At 41.1% G+C, this 18,035-nt stretch overlaps 1 protein-coding gene across 1 annotated transcript in view; it reads right to left on the bottom strand.

The window, feature by feature from the left end:
* The window catches only part of LOC121383816, an 81,261-nt gene extending 66,383 nt beyond the window's left edge, over positions 1-14,878 (bottom strand). The window contains 6 exon segments of the mRNA XM_041513915.1: positions 305-457; positions 1,554-1,608; positions 1,610-1,689; positions 2,341-2,415; positions 4,967-5,198; positions 14,787-14,878. Of these exon segments, the coding sequence (XP_041369849.1) occupies positions 305-457; positions 1,554-1,608; positions 1,610-1,689; positions 2,341-2,415; positions 4,967-5,198; positions 14,787-14,834 (643 nt within the window). The 5' untranslated portion in view covers positions 14,835-14,878.
* Between the last annotated feature and the right edge of the window lie 3,157 nt (positions 14,879-18,035).

The raw sequence follows: 18,035 nt of genomic DNA, 5'->3' as shown, positions 1-18,035 counted from the left end.
CCCACATGAAGTGGCGACAGCAGGGTTGCCTCTCTTCTTAATTCTGTGTGGTCCTTAACCCAGATGGTTGGACGCCCATATAACCGTAAATAAAATGTGTTGAGTGCGTCGTTAAATAAAACATTTCCTTCCGTTCATGCACCCATTTATCCATCCATCCATCAATCTATCCAATTACACACAAACACACGTGCGCGTGCTACATATGTATATTATGTAAACCATCACATATTTATGTATGTATGAAATGAATGAATGACTGCCTAATAAAGTAAGTGACTGACTGACTGACTGACTGACTGACCTTTTTGCAGAGCCAGCACTCTTGAGGGATTCATGGGAACCAGCAGCCCCGACTTCCTGCTTACTGAATGACTGCTTCGAGGGGTTTTTATCTGCAAAACGTGAGAATACGTGAGCCGCGGAAGAGGAGGGAGGGCCGCTGAGGCCACGCCCCCTCAAAACAAATCCCCAGCTACTGTACTTACTGTAGTCAGATGGCTGGGAATACCGCATTTAACACCTGAAATTAAAATGTTTCGCAAGGAAGCATATCGCCGAACCCCACTAACTGGTTAGGTCACTCACAAAAATGCGTTTTTATCCACCCCAGACCACCACCACCCGAATTTTAAATACACTCGGCGTACCCAGCCACATCATACATATCAGACATATCTCTATCTCTCTCTCTCTATCTCTCTCTCTCTCTCTCTCTCTCTCTCTCTCTCTCTCTCTCTCTCTCTCTCTCTCTCTCTCTCTCTCTCTCTCTCTCTCTCTCTCTGAACCGGCCTGGGTGGCGTCGTGGCAGGCCATCGGTCTACAGGCTGGTAGGTACTGGGTTCAGATCCCAGTCGAGGCATGGAATTTTTAATCCAGATACCGACTCCAAACCCTGAGTCAGTGCTCCGCAAGGCTCATTGAGTAGGTGTAAACCACTTGCACCGACCAGTGATCCATAACTGGTTCAACAAAGGCCATGGTTTGTGCTATCCTGCCTGTGGGAAGTGCAAATAAAAGATCCCTTGCTGCTAATCGGAAGAGTTGCCCATGTCAGCTGGCAACAGCGGGTTTCCTCTCAAAAATCTGCGTGTGGTCTTAACCATATGTCTGACCGTCATATAACCGTAAATAAATGTGTTGAGTGCGTCGTTAAATAAAAACACTTCTCTCTCTCTCTCTCTCTCTCTCTTCTCTCTCCTCTCTCTCTCTTCTCAGGTCTTGACAATCTCGTGGATCTCTCTCTCCTCTCTTTCTCCTCGTCTCTCTCCAAGCTCAGTCTCTCCGTCTTCCGAAGAAGCTGGTTATTGAGAAGCCAAAAACCCATACGTTTCCGGCCGGGAGTATGGACTGGTTCTTCTGTTTCTTCGTACAAATGTGTCTGTGTGTTGTAACACTGGGTGATTATATGAATGCGTGTGTGTGCATGCGCAAGCACGTATGTGTTTCACTTCTGCTTGTGTAAACAATCAGTCGTCGTCACCATGACCTTCCGTGAAGCAGCTTGTCTTCTTTGTGCGCTCCTCCCGCCCCGGGGAGTGAGAAGACGTTACCCTCGAACTCGCCAAAACGAGTGTTTCCGGCGGGATAGGAGTAATTGGCCACAACTGATGGTTCTTCCGTCTTCATTCTTCGCTATTCCAACTCCCAGCTCCGCAGAACCTTTCCACACCACCTGGGTGAAGTGACCTAAAATTACCAATACAATGTAAGTATTTCGGCAATCACTCAAAGGGAATAGAAGGAACACACCAGCAGATTTTAATTCACTTCTGCTTGTGTAACATATGTCTGTTGGAGAGAGAGAGAGAGAGAGAGAGAGAGAGAGAGAGAGAGAGGAGAGGGGCAGACGATAAGAAGAGAGAGAGATAGAGGGGAGAGAGAGAATAGAGAGAGAGAGAGAGAGAGAGAGAGAGAGAGAGAGAGAGAGAGGGAGAGAGACACAACTGCCGACTACTTTTCTGAAAGGTAATAAATGAAATGTTCAGTAATGTATTATTAAACACACTACGTTTTGAACAAGACTTAATCTTGAAATTTTTGGTTCAAAATGCTCGACCATATCAGGACCTGACGAGGACTAGTGCTTATGAAACTTTTAGTCTCGAAACAAAGACTCCAATAGAGTCTGAGACTAACATAATGGCAATGTCATACATAGTGTATGCATGTGACGTCATTAGATATTGAGTCAAGACTCTAAACGTTTTATAAGCACAGGCTCAGAAGTATTTTATATAGTGATTGTGTATGATAGTTTATTTGGGAATACTCTAAGTCCCCACACAAACCCCACACACCCCTTAACAAAGTTCGACAACTAGTATGACGTGAACTCACCACAGTCGGGTTGATACTGATTTCCATACGTGTAGTTCCGACTCTCGCTATACCACTGATCTGTGATCTCTTGGCCTGAAAGTGAAACTCATTCTTAGAAACCGGTCAGGGTACACTTTTAATATATCACAAATCAAGGTTCGGACAAGGTTCCATTTTTCCGCATGGAAATGTCATAACGCGAAGTGTTTCTTACTAGCGACAACTTCAACAACAACGTAAAATTGTATACAGTAACTAGCTCGAGTGACCTCCAGCTCTCCCATTACTGATATTGACATGTAAGGGAAAGCTAGAGGAAACTGCATGTAATGCTTTGGCAATCGTCGACACCCAAATGGTCGCAAGCTACTGTGTCTAAAATAATTTTTAAAATCCTAAATCCGATGCCACATAGCTTTAGTTTGATTATTCTCGAGTCCAGTGATGACATTAAACTTACACATTGTTAACCAGTACCAACGCTACACGAAGAAACCCGACGCCCCTATGCGAAACGAACCTGTACTTTCTAAGACAAATTCCTGACGTGACGCGTTAAGTATGACGTAACCACCGACTCGCCAGACGGCGTTTTCACTGGGAGAGTAATATACTGAAACACAATGAAAACGCAAAAACAACTTTTCATTGCAAATTACGACAAACTATTAATGAATTGATGGATAATGTAATATGACATTAATGACTAGTATTCATGAGATACATTCACATGGAAACATGGCCAGTTATTATCAGTAATCGAGTTGCATTCGTAATCAGTATCTGGTTTGTCCACCATTGGCCCGTGAGCATGCGTGAAGACGACGGGGAAAGGATTGGCACAAACATCTCAAATAAGCCACAGGAATGTTCCTCCACTCCTCCTGCAACGCCTGTGCAAGCTCAGCGACGTTACGCGGTGGTGGCTGGCGGTGACGTACACGACGTCCTAACTCATCCCACGTGTTCAATTGGATTCAAATCCGGTGAAACGGCGGGCCAGTTCATAACGGTGATACCGGCTTGTTGCAGGAATGCCTGGGTAATTCTTGCAGTATGTGGACGGGCATTGTCTTGTTGAAACAGAAGGGGACCTCCTGGTCTTCGGTGACGGCGAAAAAGTGGCTGAGAACTGGTCTTAGAATAACGTCAACATAACGCTGGGCTGTAAGGGCATCGTGGACAATGATGAGATCACTCCTGAAATCACAGTTGATTGCCCCCCCATACCATCAGACAACCGCCGCCAAACCGATCACGTTCCCTCACACATCCGTCAGCGTACCGTTCATGGAGTCTCCTGTACACACGTGCTCTTCCATCGGCAAAGGAGACAGAGAAACGGGACTCATCTGAGAAAACAATGCTCCGGTAAAAGGCTGGTGGATGATTACCATTCTGGAGAGCAAACTGTAGTCTCGCAGCACGATGTCGCGGTGTCATGATGTTACCGTTGTACGGGCGTCTGCATCTGAGTCCAGCCGTTCTGAGTCGACGGATGACCGTCATCAGATGGATAGGCCTTCCATGACGTCCTATCGTGTTGCTTGCTGTCATCGTCGCAGTTCTGAACTGGTCACGGAGGTGGTGTTGTCAAATCTGCCGATCTTGGCGTGGGGTCGTAACGGGACGTTGACCAGGTCGAGGTCGATCACGGACACTCCCGGTCTGTTGATGACATTCAACAAGTCGTCCAATAGTTGATGGATGGACTCTAAAGGTCCTAGCAACTTGGCTTTGCGAAGTCCCCCTTTGAACCATGCACAACGCTCACTCCCTTTGATCTTCTCCGAGTCGTGGCATTCTTAATGTGACGAGGAATATGACACCGTTACGTGACTTTTATGTGTCCACATACTGGCATTTCACGTGCACTGCATGCAGCATGATTGAGCATGTAGTGAACGCATTTCACACCATTTTGTGTGTTTCTGCTATTGTATGTGTAACGAGAACAAAACCAGGATTAAAACCCAGACAAAAGTACCAATCAATGGCTTCCTCTCATAAATTGTTATTTTAAGTCCAATAAATATATTTTTCATTAATCACAACAAAATATTGAAAAGTATCTGTTTTGCGTTTTCATTGTGTGTCAGTATATAATAGCTGATATTACAGCCGCCACATTTAACCGTTTTATTAATTAAATATAATAACATACTTGTTGATATTAAGTAATAATGTCCATTATATATCGTTGAATATGCATACCAGTCCAAAAGCCTTGCACGAGCATTCCTTTAAGTCGATATCATTTTTTTCTTTTAGCCAAAAAAAACCAACAAAGAAAAAAAAAAAAAACCCCCCCCCCCCCCCCCCCCCCCCCCCCCAAAAAAAAAAAAAAAACCCACAAACAACCCCCAACTATTTTAATGCATTATTTTCAATAACGTTTGTAAAATTGAAATAGCCTTCATTGGAAATTAAAACATAAGCAATGTCATCTTCTAATATTTGACTACAACTTGGAAAGAAAAAAAGAAAAGAGTCTGGTTTTAAATTCACCTAATTCTAAAGTTAACCCTTTAATCATGGGACCATTTGTTTTTATTATGAAAAAACAACCTCTTTTCTAACAACCAAGTCCAATTACTGGTGCAGTAATTAATTGTATAATTTTATCAACTTCTGTGTTAGATACCCGTGTACTCTACTGGTGTCGAGCTCCACTTTATAGCGATGTTTTCTCCTAATGTCTTCCCATTGTAAGAGGTGCCGCTATGCTTGAACGAGTTAGTTTCCACCAGATTATTAGCCCATTTCAGCGCCAGCGCCGACATTTCTTTGTTGAGCGCGAGTGGCGCCACCACGTGAGTAGTCCGGTACTGGTTGTGGGCCTTGAGGACCTCCTCTAAGAAAGGCGATGTTGAGGTCTGCATATGGAAATCACAGGTCGTCGTTATTTATAATGGCGATCACAGCAGTGGTGTAGGGAGGGCACGGGGGCCATGCCCCCAACATCCAATCAAACCTTTTATTGTAAAACTGTATACTTTTGTTTTAATCATACATATATATATATATATATATACACATACATACATTCATAGTGCTGGTTGGCCCCCCCCCCCCCCCCCCCCCCCCAATATAAAATCCTGGCTACACCAGTGCGGCGTTCTTCAACAATTTAATGGTCACATTTATGAAACTGTAAATATAATCTTTTATTAGGTTCAATAAGTCATTATAACCGTTCTCCACTTCACAGCCATCGAAATGACGCGATCGCACGACGTGCAATAGCATCGCTTGACGGACATAAAATATTCAGTGTCATCGCAAGGCTCTTACGACGTGCGATTATTCCAGAAAGTCCCAATTGGAATCCAGCGGTCGTATGATCGCATGATGTATGGCCACCGAGCGATTGTACGATAGGGAATTTACCTTACGATCATAGAGTGGAGGACTGTCGTGTAATCTTGATTATAATACTGGAGTGTGCACCTTTAAACCGGCCTCAGTGGTGTTGTGGTTAAGCCATCGGACATAAGGCTGGTAGGTACTGGGTTCACTGCCCGGTACCAGCTCCCATCCAGAGCGAGTTTTAACGACTCAATTGGTAGGTGTAAGACCACTACACCGACTTCTCTCTCAGTAACCACTAACCCACTGTCCTGGACAGACAACCCAGATAGCTGATGTGTCCCAGGATAGCGTGCTTGAACCACAATTGGATATAAGCACGAAAATAAGTTGAAAAGAATGGAATGCACCTTTAATGATGATGTATTTTGGTTGAAAATATGTTGGGAATGTGACTACAACACTCCCGATTCCTAAGACGGCCCTTCACTGATTGACTAGTACACCCAAGGCTGTGGTACCTGACCTCTTGTCCAGGAATTGGTGGATATAACAAAGTTCACTACTGGTTCAGCAGGACTAGTCTATATAGGGACCGCGACTTTCATCTGTCTGTCGGTGTGTGTGTGTGTGTGTGTGTGTGTGTGTGTGTGTCTGTGTGTGTGTCTGTGTGTGTGTGTGTGTGTGTGTGTGTGTGTGTGTGTGTGTGTGTCGTGTGTGGGGTCGTGTGTCTGTGGTGTGGTGTGTGTGTGTGTGTGTGTGTGTGTCTGTGTGTGTCTGTGTGTGTCTAGTGTGTGTGTGTGGTGTGTTGTCTGTGTGTGGGTGTGTGGGTGTGTGTGTCTGTGTGTGTGTGTGTGTGTGTGTGTGTGTGTGTGTGTGTGTCTGTGTGTGTGTCTGTGTGTGTGGTGTGTGTGTGTGTGTGTGTGTGTGTGTGTGTGTGTGTGTGTGTGTGTCTGTGTGTGTGTGTGTGTGTCTGTGTGTGTGTGTGTGTGGTGTGTCTGTGTGTGTGTGTCTGTGTCTGTGTGTGTGTCTGTGTTGGGTGTGTGTGTGGTCTGTGTGTGTCTGTGTGTGGTGTGTCTGTGTGTGTGGTGGTGTCTGTGTGTGTCTCTCTGGTGTGTGTGTCTGTGTGTGTGTTTGTGTGTCTGTGTGTGGGTGTGTGTGTACTGTGTGTGTGTGTGTGTGTGTCTGTGTGTGTGTGTGTGTGTGTGTGTGTCTGTGTGTGTGTGTGTGTGTGTGTCTGTGTGTGTGTGTGTGTGTGTGTCTGTTGTGTGTGTGTGTGTGTGTGTCTGTGTGTGTGTGTGTCTGTGTGTGTGTGTGTGTGTGTGTGTGTGTGTGTGTGTGTGTGTGTGTGTGTGTGTCTGTGTGTGTGTGTGTGTGTGTGTGTGTGTGTGTGTGTGTGTCTGTGTGTGTGGGTGTGTGTGTCTGTGTTGTGTGTGTGGTGTCTGTGTGTGTGTGTGTGTGTGTGTGTCTGTGTGGGTACTGTGTGTGTGTGTGTGTGGTGTGTCTGTTGTGTGTGTGTGTGTCTGTGCATGTGTGTGTGTCTGTGTGTGTGTGTGTGTGTCTGTGTGTGTGTGTGTGTCACATGTGTGGGGTGTCTGTGTGTGTGTGTGTGTCTGTGTGTGTGTCTCGTGTGTGTGTGGTCTGTGTGTGTGGGTGGTGTGTGTGTCGTGTGTGGTGTGTAGTGTGTGTCTGTGTGTGTGTGTGTGTGTGTATGTGTGTGTGTGGTAGTGTGTGTGTGTGTGAATTGGTGTGTGTGTGTGTGTATGGTGGGGTGTGTGTGTGTGTCTGTGTGTGTGTCTGTGTGTGTGTGTGTGTGTGTGCCTGTGTGTGTGTGTGTGTCTGTTCTGTGTGTGTGGTGTGGGTGTGTGTGTTGTGTGGTGTCTGATGTGTGTGTCTGGTGTCATGTGTCTGGTGTGTGTGTGTGTGTGTGGGTGTGTGTCGGTGGTGTGTGTGTGTTGTGTGTGTGGTGTGTGTGTGTGTTATGTGGTCTGTGTGTGGTGTGTGTGTGTGTGTGTCTGTGTGTGTGTCTGTGTGTTGTGTGTGTGTCGGTGTGTGTCTGTGTGTGGTGGTGTGTGTGTGTGTGTGTCTGTGTGTGTAGTGTGGTGTGTGTGTGTGGTGTGTGTGTTGTGTGTGTTGTCTGTGTGTGTGGCTGTGTGTGTTAGTCTGTGTGTGTGGTGTTGTGTGTGTGCGTGGGGGTGTGTCTGTGTGTGTGTCTGTGTGTGTGTGGTGTGTGTTGTGTGTCTGTGTCTGTTCGTGTGTCTGTGTGTGTGTGTGTGTGTGGTCTGTGTGTGTCTGTGTGGGTGTGTGTCTGTGTGTGTGTGTCTGTGTCTGTGTGTGATCTGTGTGTGTGTGTGTGTGTCTGTGTGTGTCTGTGTGTGTGGTCTGTGTGTGTGTGTCTGTGTGTGTGTGTGTGTGTGTGTGTGTGTGTGTGTGTGTGTGTGTGTGTGTGTTGTGTGTCTCTCTCCCGCTCTCTCTCTCTCGCTCTCTCCATCCCTCCTATTTCTCTCGTTCTTTCTCTCTTTGTCTGTCTGTCTCCCTCATGCTGTCTCTCATTGTCTCTCTCTGTCTGTCTGTCTGTCTGACTCTCTCTCTCTCTCTCTCTCTCTCTCTCTCTCACTCTCTCTCTCTCTCTCTCTCTCTGCCAGGTGAGGTATGTGCCCCAGGACAGCGTGCTTAAAATTAAGTTAAGAAAATGTTAGAAAGAACTAAAACCGCATTAATTACCTGTTGCCAACCCTAGCAAATGGAGTATATTGTTTTCAATCCACGCCTTCTTTTGATACATGCAAAGATCAAAGACATAATGCAAATACCTGAGATTCACATTAAAGTTAAACTGACTTAGGAGAAAATAATCACGCAAATCATGATGGCATTTATTTGTCAGCCGATGACCCGGCGATATTTGAGAAGATTTCAAAGTATGTACACTGAAGCATATCGACACACCTGGTCTTACTGATTACATGTACACATACAAGAATTAAGAATCCTCAACGTACCCGGAAGGGAATGAAAGGAATGTTTAGCTATTTGGTGTCAAAGTTGAGAGAGAGATAGAGATAGAGAGAGAGAGAGAGAGAGAGAGAGAGAGAGAGAGAGAGAGAGAGAGAGAGAGAGAGAGAGAGAGAGAGAGAGAGAGACACGCGCTATCCGGCATAACATGAAAGGTCATATCAATCCCCCAAAATAACAATAACACCCCGCCCCCACCCCCACCCCACCCCCACAAAAAACACCAAACAAACAACCAAAAATAAACAAAGAAACACAAAGAAACGTTTGTTTTAAAATTAAATTTTGTTTTTAACACACACTTGTAAAGAAAATGTGATTACATTCAAACGCGCTCACGCATGCACACACATTTTACTCCTAGACTAAATGGATTTAGGGGGGCGGGGACACGTAGAAGAGTGGTAAAGCGCTCGCCGGATGCGCGGTCGGTCTAAGATCGATCACCGTTGGTGGGCCCATTGAGCTATTTCTCGTTCCAGCCAGTGCACCACGAATAGTATATCAAAGGCTCCGGTATGTGCTATCCTGTCTGTGGGATGGTGGATATAAAATATCAATAGTTTTTAATGAAAAAATTTCAAAATTACCAAATGTTTGACATCCAATAGCCGATGATTAATAAATGTGCTCTAGTGATGTCGTTAAACAAAACAAACTTTAACTATAAGTGGATTTCTAGTGGAATACACCTGATATTAGTATCAGTATGTAGGCTGTGAATGCTAAACAGAACTTGTACTTACAAAACATTTATAGTGCAGACATCATCAAGGTGCTGTTTACAGGACGTTGTCATTACACGGTGTTAAATGTCTACCATGTATGTGAAGTATTAAGTTCAGACTTTAAAACGTTTGCAAGCAGTGGTTGTTCCGACCTTGTATGAACATGATATCCGCATAATAAATTGTTTGTTTACTGACAGACCCAACACCAGAGATAATATCTATGGAAACCAGAAGAAAATCACTATTTATAGCATTGATTGCTATTGTCACGTGCCATTGTTTAGTTTTCTTCCCTTTAGCATGCTGCTTAACATTAATTATTTGATAAAGATAAATCTTTGTTTTGAAAATGAATGGATGGATGAATGAATGCATGATTGATTGAATGAATGAATGAACAAATATGAAAACAAGTAGATAAACAACTAGATATTAATATATATAATGGAATAAACACATAAGTATATAAAATAAAATAAACAAATAAATAAAACGTGTTACTGTAGTGGTTAAGTTATACGTCTTAAGCCTGGTAGGTACTGGGTTCGAATCACGGTACCGATATCTCTCTCACCAACCATATACAACTAACCATTAACTCCCCGGTAGGAACACACGGTATAGTTAGCTGAGGTGTGTACGACAGGATGGTATGCTTGGATCTTAATTAAAATCACTATAGATCTATACTACTACAATTAATTTGATTAATACCCTCTCCACCAAAGTCCTACATTTCCGAACACATAGTAGGCCATCATTTATACGTATTTGGATAAATGAAATCTTTATTTTCAAGATGGCACCTTGGCAGATTTATAGAATATTACACCTAACTATAGCAACAAAAATAATTCCAGTGTCAGACAAATTCTTTCTGTCTATTTTGTTTATCGGGTTTTTTTTTTTAATTATTTATTTTTAAAATTTAAATGCATAACTTTTTAAAGATATATTGGGACATATAAATTTCCTTTCTTCTCCCCCAACTCACTCACTCACTTTCTCTCTCCCGTTCTCTCTCTCTCTCTCTCTCTCTCTCTCTCTCTCTCTCTCTCTCTCTCTCTCTCTCTCTCTCTCTCTCTCTCTCTCTCTCTCTCTCTCCATATTGCTGAATTCAATGTATGTACATTACTGTCTCATATTGTAAATTGTGTAAGATAACGATTTATGTGCCCTGATTTATTTATTGATTGTTTTTGATTTTTTTTTAAATCATTATTTTCTTACTCTTATCAGCCTATTAACTGTACGTTGTTTCAAAACTGAATAATCGACATATTTAACACATTCAGACGTCAGTACAATTTTAAAAGATTACAAATGCATAACAATAAAATGATGTGAATATCGTGTTCATGGTGCTTAGTCAACAGTCTAAGATTGAAATTAATAATCCTCATTTGAGAATGGTATGATTCAGGTTTTGTAATTTGAGTGTACGTAATAAAACCAAAACCGATCATAAGTGCCTCTACTAGGTGCTTATGGGTTTGAAATCTTTTGAAATTCAAAACTGCATTTCATGTATTTAGACCAATTTTAAACAGCCGTTTTCTTATTATAATCTTTCTAAAAACAAATTATAAAATGTATCCATTAATTTCCAAGATTTTTTACGGTACATAATTTTACCCTTCATATACTTTAGCAGAAAGCTCAGAGCTGGTGTAATAGCCCAAAATACCCCCCCCCCCCCCCCCCCCCCCCCCAAACTATACCCGGGGTATAAACTGGACTAGCCCAGAATTTACCACTGGGTATAAAACAGGCTTGCCCAGAATATACCTCTCTAGTCTGTATGTCAATGTCCAGAGGGTCTTTTTCCATCATAATTTATATATTTTGAGCTAGAGAATATCGAAATATCTTCTAAAATTACTAATAGTTGCTTTTCTTTCAAACCGTTTATTAGTATTTATTTATTTTGTATACAGGTTAGTAATAAAAAATGAGGGTTAGGGTTAGGGTTAGGGCTAGGGCTAGGGCTAGGGTTAGGGCTAGGGGTATAAAACAGGCTAGTCAACTTTAACCCCGGGTATAGTTTGGCGGGGTAGGTGGGGGTGGGGGTATATTTTGGGCTGTTACACCGGTTTAAGGATCCACGGGGACTGTAACACAAATAACAGCGGTTCCCCCTTCCCAGGAAATTAGTTTTACTAAAAGTACAGGTAGCAAAATGTTACACCGGTTTAAGGATCCGCGGGGCCTGTAACCCAAATAACAGCGGTTCCCCTTTCTAAGGATATTAGTTTTATTAAAAGTACAGGAAGCAAAGTAGAGACAGTCAAAAACAGTAATGTAAAGAAGTAATTTCAAGATCTAATAAAAATCTGAAAAATAAATACATCGTTTATGGGTTTAAGGTGTTTTTGCGTTTTCTACTAGGGTTTTGTGTGTTTATGTTTACAAAATGTACACATCACCGCGGAGGCTCCTGAAGCGCGGGGCCGTAGCACGTGCTACATGTGCTACTAGGATAAACCGGCTCTGTGAAACCCTGTGTCCCTAAGTCACGAGTACATGGTTAAATTTAGTCATTTCGTCTAATGTGTCACTTACCAGAACAATACTCCCCCCCCCCCCCCCACACACACCACCACCACCACCACCACCACCACCATACTCGTAATCAACCGCATGAAACCGTATCAAACATCATGAAACAAGTTTTACAATGTTGCTAGAGAAAGGACTCCCATGTAGATATTGCGGTGAGAAGAAACAAACAATCAAACACTTGTACGATTATCACCTACTTTCGATAGGTGGGCACGTCCACCAATGGTTATGCACTGGGTTTGTACGGGTTGTGCAATGCGATCCTCTAGATAATACGCTGATGTCATAACAATAGTGGTAATACGTATTATGTGTGTGGCTATTCATAATTCAGATCATGTATAACAAGACTTTGTTTTCGTCAGCTGGACCAACAAGATCAACGTCACGGTTATTCTCATTGGCGGATCCAAAGAGTGTAATAGGGAACACTCTTCCCCCGCATAAGCGCAAGAGACAGGAATCAACCCCCCCCCCCCCCCCCCCCCGTAGGCAGCCATTCCATGTTTTTGCTATGCATTTATATCTGGCGGCAGAGAAAGAAAGAAAGAAAGAAATGTTTTATTTAACGACGCACTCAACACATTTTATTTACGGTTATATGGCGTCAGACATATGGTTAAGGACCACACAGATTTTGAAAGGAATCCCGCTGTCGCCACTACATGGGCTACTCTTTCCGATTAGCAGCAAGGGATCTTTTATTTGCGCTTCCCACAGGCAGGATAGCACAAACCATGGTCTTTGTTGAATCAGTTATAGATCACTGGTCAGTGCAAGTGGTTTACACCTACCCACTGAACCTTGCGGAACACTCACTCAGGGTTTGGAGTCGGTATCTGGATTTAAAATCCCATGCCTCGACTGGGATCCAAACCCAGTACCTACCAGCCTGTAGACCGATGGCCTAACCACGACACCACCGAGGTTGGTCTGGCGGCAGAGAGTAACAGTCCAAAGGTCCGTCTAGCTCTTGAGCACTCGGAAAGGAAAGGAAAGGAAATGTTTTATTTAACGACGCACTCAACACATTTTATTTACGGTTATATGGCGTCAGACATAATATGGTTAAGAACCACACAGTCGAGCACTCGGGGTAGAATGAATGAATGAATGAATGAATGTTTTAACGACACTGCAGCACAAAAATTCACATCGGCTATTGGGTGTAAAACAAAGGCATTATATTTAGTGATATTTCTAACAATTTTTAATGGCACATTTAACAATCTATGTTTATAGGCCCTATTTGATTTCCATCTTGGGATCAATTTGAAAAACGCTATAAAACACTGGCAGTACCGAGTAAACTCTCACCGTCGAGTCGTTGTCTCTATTAGGTTGTGCCATTTGGGATTGTCCCCTTTTTTAAAGTAATACGCCACCTACCGTTTGTTTATGTTCCAAGTCTCACAGTAAAATGTGTAGACAGTCAAGTAGCTAAGACATTTTAAGTATATCCAATTCTTTGTTACATTTTACCTTAAATTATATAGTTTTCTGCATTGTTGGTTCAAGTGACAATTAAAAGATTTCTTCAACTAATAATTATAATAAAATTACAATGCAGTTTTAACATATACTATTCAATTGTCCGAACCAAACTGTTAACAACTACCAAAAAAATTACTCTCCTACCTTTAATTGCCGTTAGATTTCCTCCAAAGTTTGTCCAGACACAAATCGCAAAAAAAAACCCACTACAAATATACAATTACACATACGAAACTGCAACGATGTCGCCGATATCGTCTTTGCTGAGATTGCAAAGGAAAAAATACATGCAGTTTTCTGCCGTCTGCCATGTTGCTTGTTTATGGAATATTCTTCAAGAGGGGTGAAAGCCTCCAAAGTATGTGACACAATTAATATGAAATCAATGATCTCTAGTGGTATCATTAAAAAAAAAAAAAAAATAATAATAAAAGATTTTTGTCTGGACAAACTTTGGAGGACATCTAACGGCAATTAAATTTAGAAGAGTAATTTTTCGTAGTTGTTAACAATTTGGTTCAGACAATAATACAATTATCAGGGACCCATGCTACAAAGTTACCGGAAGCACCGATACACCGGACAAGACTTTACATTCGTTTTTCTTTATAAACACTGACGCATTAGTAATCTTTAAAAAAAAAAAAAAAAAAACCCAAAAAAAAACAAACAAATAAAACCAGTAGCAATAATGTTGCATGAGAAAAACAAAAAAGCTAGAAACAATTTTTTTTTTTTTTAAATGCACATGCCACGAGTTTATTTTTATTGTGGGGTTTGAAGTAGGGGTCAGGATGGAAAATGACGTCATTCGAATACTGACGTCATTTAAATAATACCCCCCCCCCACCCCCTCCCCATCAGCTGTATTGATAATGGCTATGCCACTGTTTCGCCAAAGTTGAGAAAACCTCCCACAAACAAAGTCTACAAACCTTCACACCTGTCAAACTAGTTCCGAGTACTACACTGGGAAGACGTCATGCAGTTTACCTGTCGATGTATTTTTATTTTTCATTACTGTAGACAAACATATTACGTTTAAGTTGTGTGGGTTTTTTAAAAATATATAAAATGGAAAAAACACCCCAGTACCATCAGTTAAATTAAAAATATAAAAGATTACCGTTGCATAGCCTATTTTTTATTTATTGTGTTATTGTGTTTGATGCAAAAATCACGGGGCAGGATTTGTCTGTCGTTGTTGACTTTGTTGTTTGAAGAGTATCTGCATAGTTTTCAAAACAAATAGTACAACGGACTGGATTAAGTAGATTCGACCCCAAAAACTCATTAACAACAATAACAAAAATAAAACAACAACCAAACAAACGAAAAACAACCCCCAAAAACCTCTTGCTTTGACTTCGACTTCACGAGTATACTTTTGCAGCATGCCATAATAGTGATTATATAAAATGGTTCCTCCAGTACTTAGTTCCATAGTCCCGTATTTTTAATATAAAAACGGAACAAGCTATTATGTTAAAAAACAAAAAACACCTTTATTTTTAAAACAATAAAATCTATGTCACATATTTATTGTTCGGGATGCTATTACAAATAAATAATACAATTTCAAAAAATTCGTTGAATATTTAACAATTTTATCACAGATAACAAAATGTGTAGATGCCATTAGTTGGTTGGTAAAATATTGCTCTGCCGTCATCTTCGGAGCACCGATTATAACACAAATACACACGTAAACACGAGCACTGACGAACATACCCACCTCATGATACCAGGAACCAGGCCTTCGTGAAAAAGGGGCGTCAAGGTGTTTGAAAAGGCTTTTGTTTTGTTTTGTTTGTTTGTTTTGTTTGCTTGCTTGTTTATTTGTTTTGTTTTGTTTTTATTTGTTTTGTGTGTGTGCGCGCGCGCGCGCGCGTGTGTGTGTGTGTGTGTGTGTGTGTGTGTGTGTGTGTGATTGTTGTGTGTTTAAATTTGTATTTTTGTTTTTGTTTTTAAAGTAGAAAAGAAAGAAAACAAAAATTAGTAACAAAGAAAACAAAAAACCTAATTTCAAAATCGTATTGTCAATCTTTATTAGGTTTGGTTACATAAGAAAACAAACAAGTACAAAATTATATACAGTATATATACAGTATATATATATATATGTATGACATCAAAACAACAGCAACAACAAACAAATTAATAAAGATATATATTAATTAATTAATTAATTAAATAATTAAACAATTAAAAAAAAAAAACCTAAAAAAAACCCCTAACAAACAAACAAAACAAAAACTCTAAAATCCTTCAGAAAACAACAACAAAACAAAAACAAAGCAAACTATATTCAATTACATTTTTCATAGAGCCTACCGACGCCATATTCGATTTTCATTTAAAAAATTACGTTTGCTGATTTTGTGTGATATTTTGAAAACCTATACTAGCAGTACAACAAATACATTTTAGATTACACTTGTTATATTTTACTGTGGGTTGCCCAAAATGTAGTGGACAGCTGCACCGCCATTGACACAGAGGAATATTGGACGTATTTAGGCTTCTCTTACGGCCAGAGGCAGCATTTAGCCCAGTGATAAAGCGCTCACTTGATGCGCGTAGGTCTAGGATCGATCCCCATCTGTGGGTCTCTTGGGCTATTTCTCATTCCAGACAGTACTACATAATTGGTGTAACAAAGGCCGTGGTGTGTACTGTCCTGTCTGTGAGGTGCTGCATAATATAACAGATCCCTTGCGGCTAATCGAAGAGTAGCCCATTTGCGTGGCGGCAGCGGGTTTCCTCTCAATATCTGTGTGGTCCTTAACCATTTATGTCCGACGCCATATATCCGTAAATAAAATGTGTTGAGTGTGTAGTTAAATTACACTTTCCTTCCTTCTTTCCTTCCTTCCTTCTTTCCTTCCTTCGTTCCTTCCTTCCTTCCATTACAGGGGACGGAATATAGCCCAGATGTGCAGTCCGTTTGGATCAATCCCCGTCAGTGGACCCATTTGGAATATTTATCCACAAATGGTGTAACAAAGGCCGTGGTATGTGCTATCGTGTCTGTGGGATGGTACATATAAAAGATCCCTTGCTACTAATATAAACATGTACTGGGTTTTCTGAGAATTACCAAATGTTTGACATCCAGTAGCCACTATAGTTGTCAGATTTTGAAATACTTCATATATTTCATATTTGGACTGCTGACCTGTATTTTATCAATTTGCCGTATTTCCTCTGATAAGCGCCCGGGCGCTTATTCCAAACGGTCGCTGATCGGGAGTTTATTGGAGACCAGCACTTATTGGAGACCTAGCCTTTATTTTTTGAGACAGGAAGTGATAAAAAGGGAAACGTCATTTTTAATAAGTTTTTTTTACGTTTTTTAAAATTATGCCAGAGAGTAATCAGTTTTCGGTTGTCTGACCCGGCGTTTGTTAGAGGCCAGTCATTTATTTTGTTGCAATGTGTTACAGACCCGGCGTTTATTGGAGACCGGCGCTTATTAGAGGAAATACTGTATTTATTTTATGACCGATTATCATACAGAATTAATCGATCGTTTCTAATGTAAGCCTGACACAACACGGATTCACAGATACTGTAATTGTTCAAATCGGTTTTATTTAAGGATTGTCATTTATTTCTTTTACGTTCATCGGGGTATGGACGCTCAATAAGACAACTTGCCCATATAAAATGATGTCATCAGATATGACGTTCCCCGACGACGTAATTTTTAGGTTCATCGAGGATTGAACAAACTCTCGTTGCTACGTCTGAACCAATGGGAAGACGTTATACTGTAATGAATGTAACGGAAATTTAATTCTAAAAAAAAAAAAAAAAAAGCCGAGAAAGGTACCATTTTTTCAATTAATACTCTGAGGGAGGGGTTTATCTATGGGTCATACCTTGGTTGATATATTGCATATAGCGGTTATAACACACGTTAACATTGTCACATATGGGATTTTATTTGGTATAGTACAATTTAAAGAGACTGTACCTATCTTGTGGGTGTGAGAGAAGAACATTCCCTGTTTGACTAAGTCAGAGTTTGACTAAGCAACTACAGCTGAGCGTGTATGGCACATCTAAAATGTTCCATATCCATCATCTCTCGTTTATATATTATATATCATTCACTAGTGAAGTTTGAACTTTGACTAGTAGTATACATGCGATGATTGGATTTCAACGTTTACGCGTTTAACTCTATATAATAAGCCTGAAGACATTGACTATATCTGGATAAACTTAATAACTAGTGTCAATAAACACGAACGTTAATAACTGACATTCACGAAACATATATCATAGTATGTATGTACGGCCAAGGAGTGAATGTTACATTTTAGCGTTTGCTTGACCTCTTCAATAGAAACGACCCCACACAAACAATGTTTATAAGCACAGGGTTAGAATTTATAAAGCCCTGTGGCAAAATACTACACGTAGCATCAAATAAACGTAAATATCCATTATATTATGGGCGCAGGAATTTGGGCAAAGTGGGACACTGTAACATTCCATGTTCAGCGAAATGAAACTAAGACCTGTACAATCGGGTTTGGAGTTTTACACTTTGTACATAGAAGAGAAAATACTATTTGTTTAATGACACCCCAG

This window comes from Gigantopelta aegis, chromosome 10, assembly GCF_016097555.1.
Source record: "Gigantopelta aegis isolate Gae_Host chromosome 10, Gae_host_genome, whole genome shotgun sequence".
NCBI lineage: Eukaryota > Metazoa > Mollusca > Gastropoda > Neomphalida > Peltospiridae > Gigantopelta > Gigantopelta aegis.
Note: the sequence above shows the minus strand (reverse complement) of the source record. Positions and strands in the feature narration are given on the sequence as shown.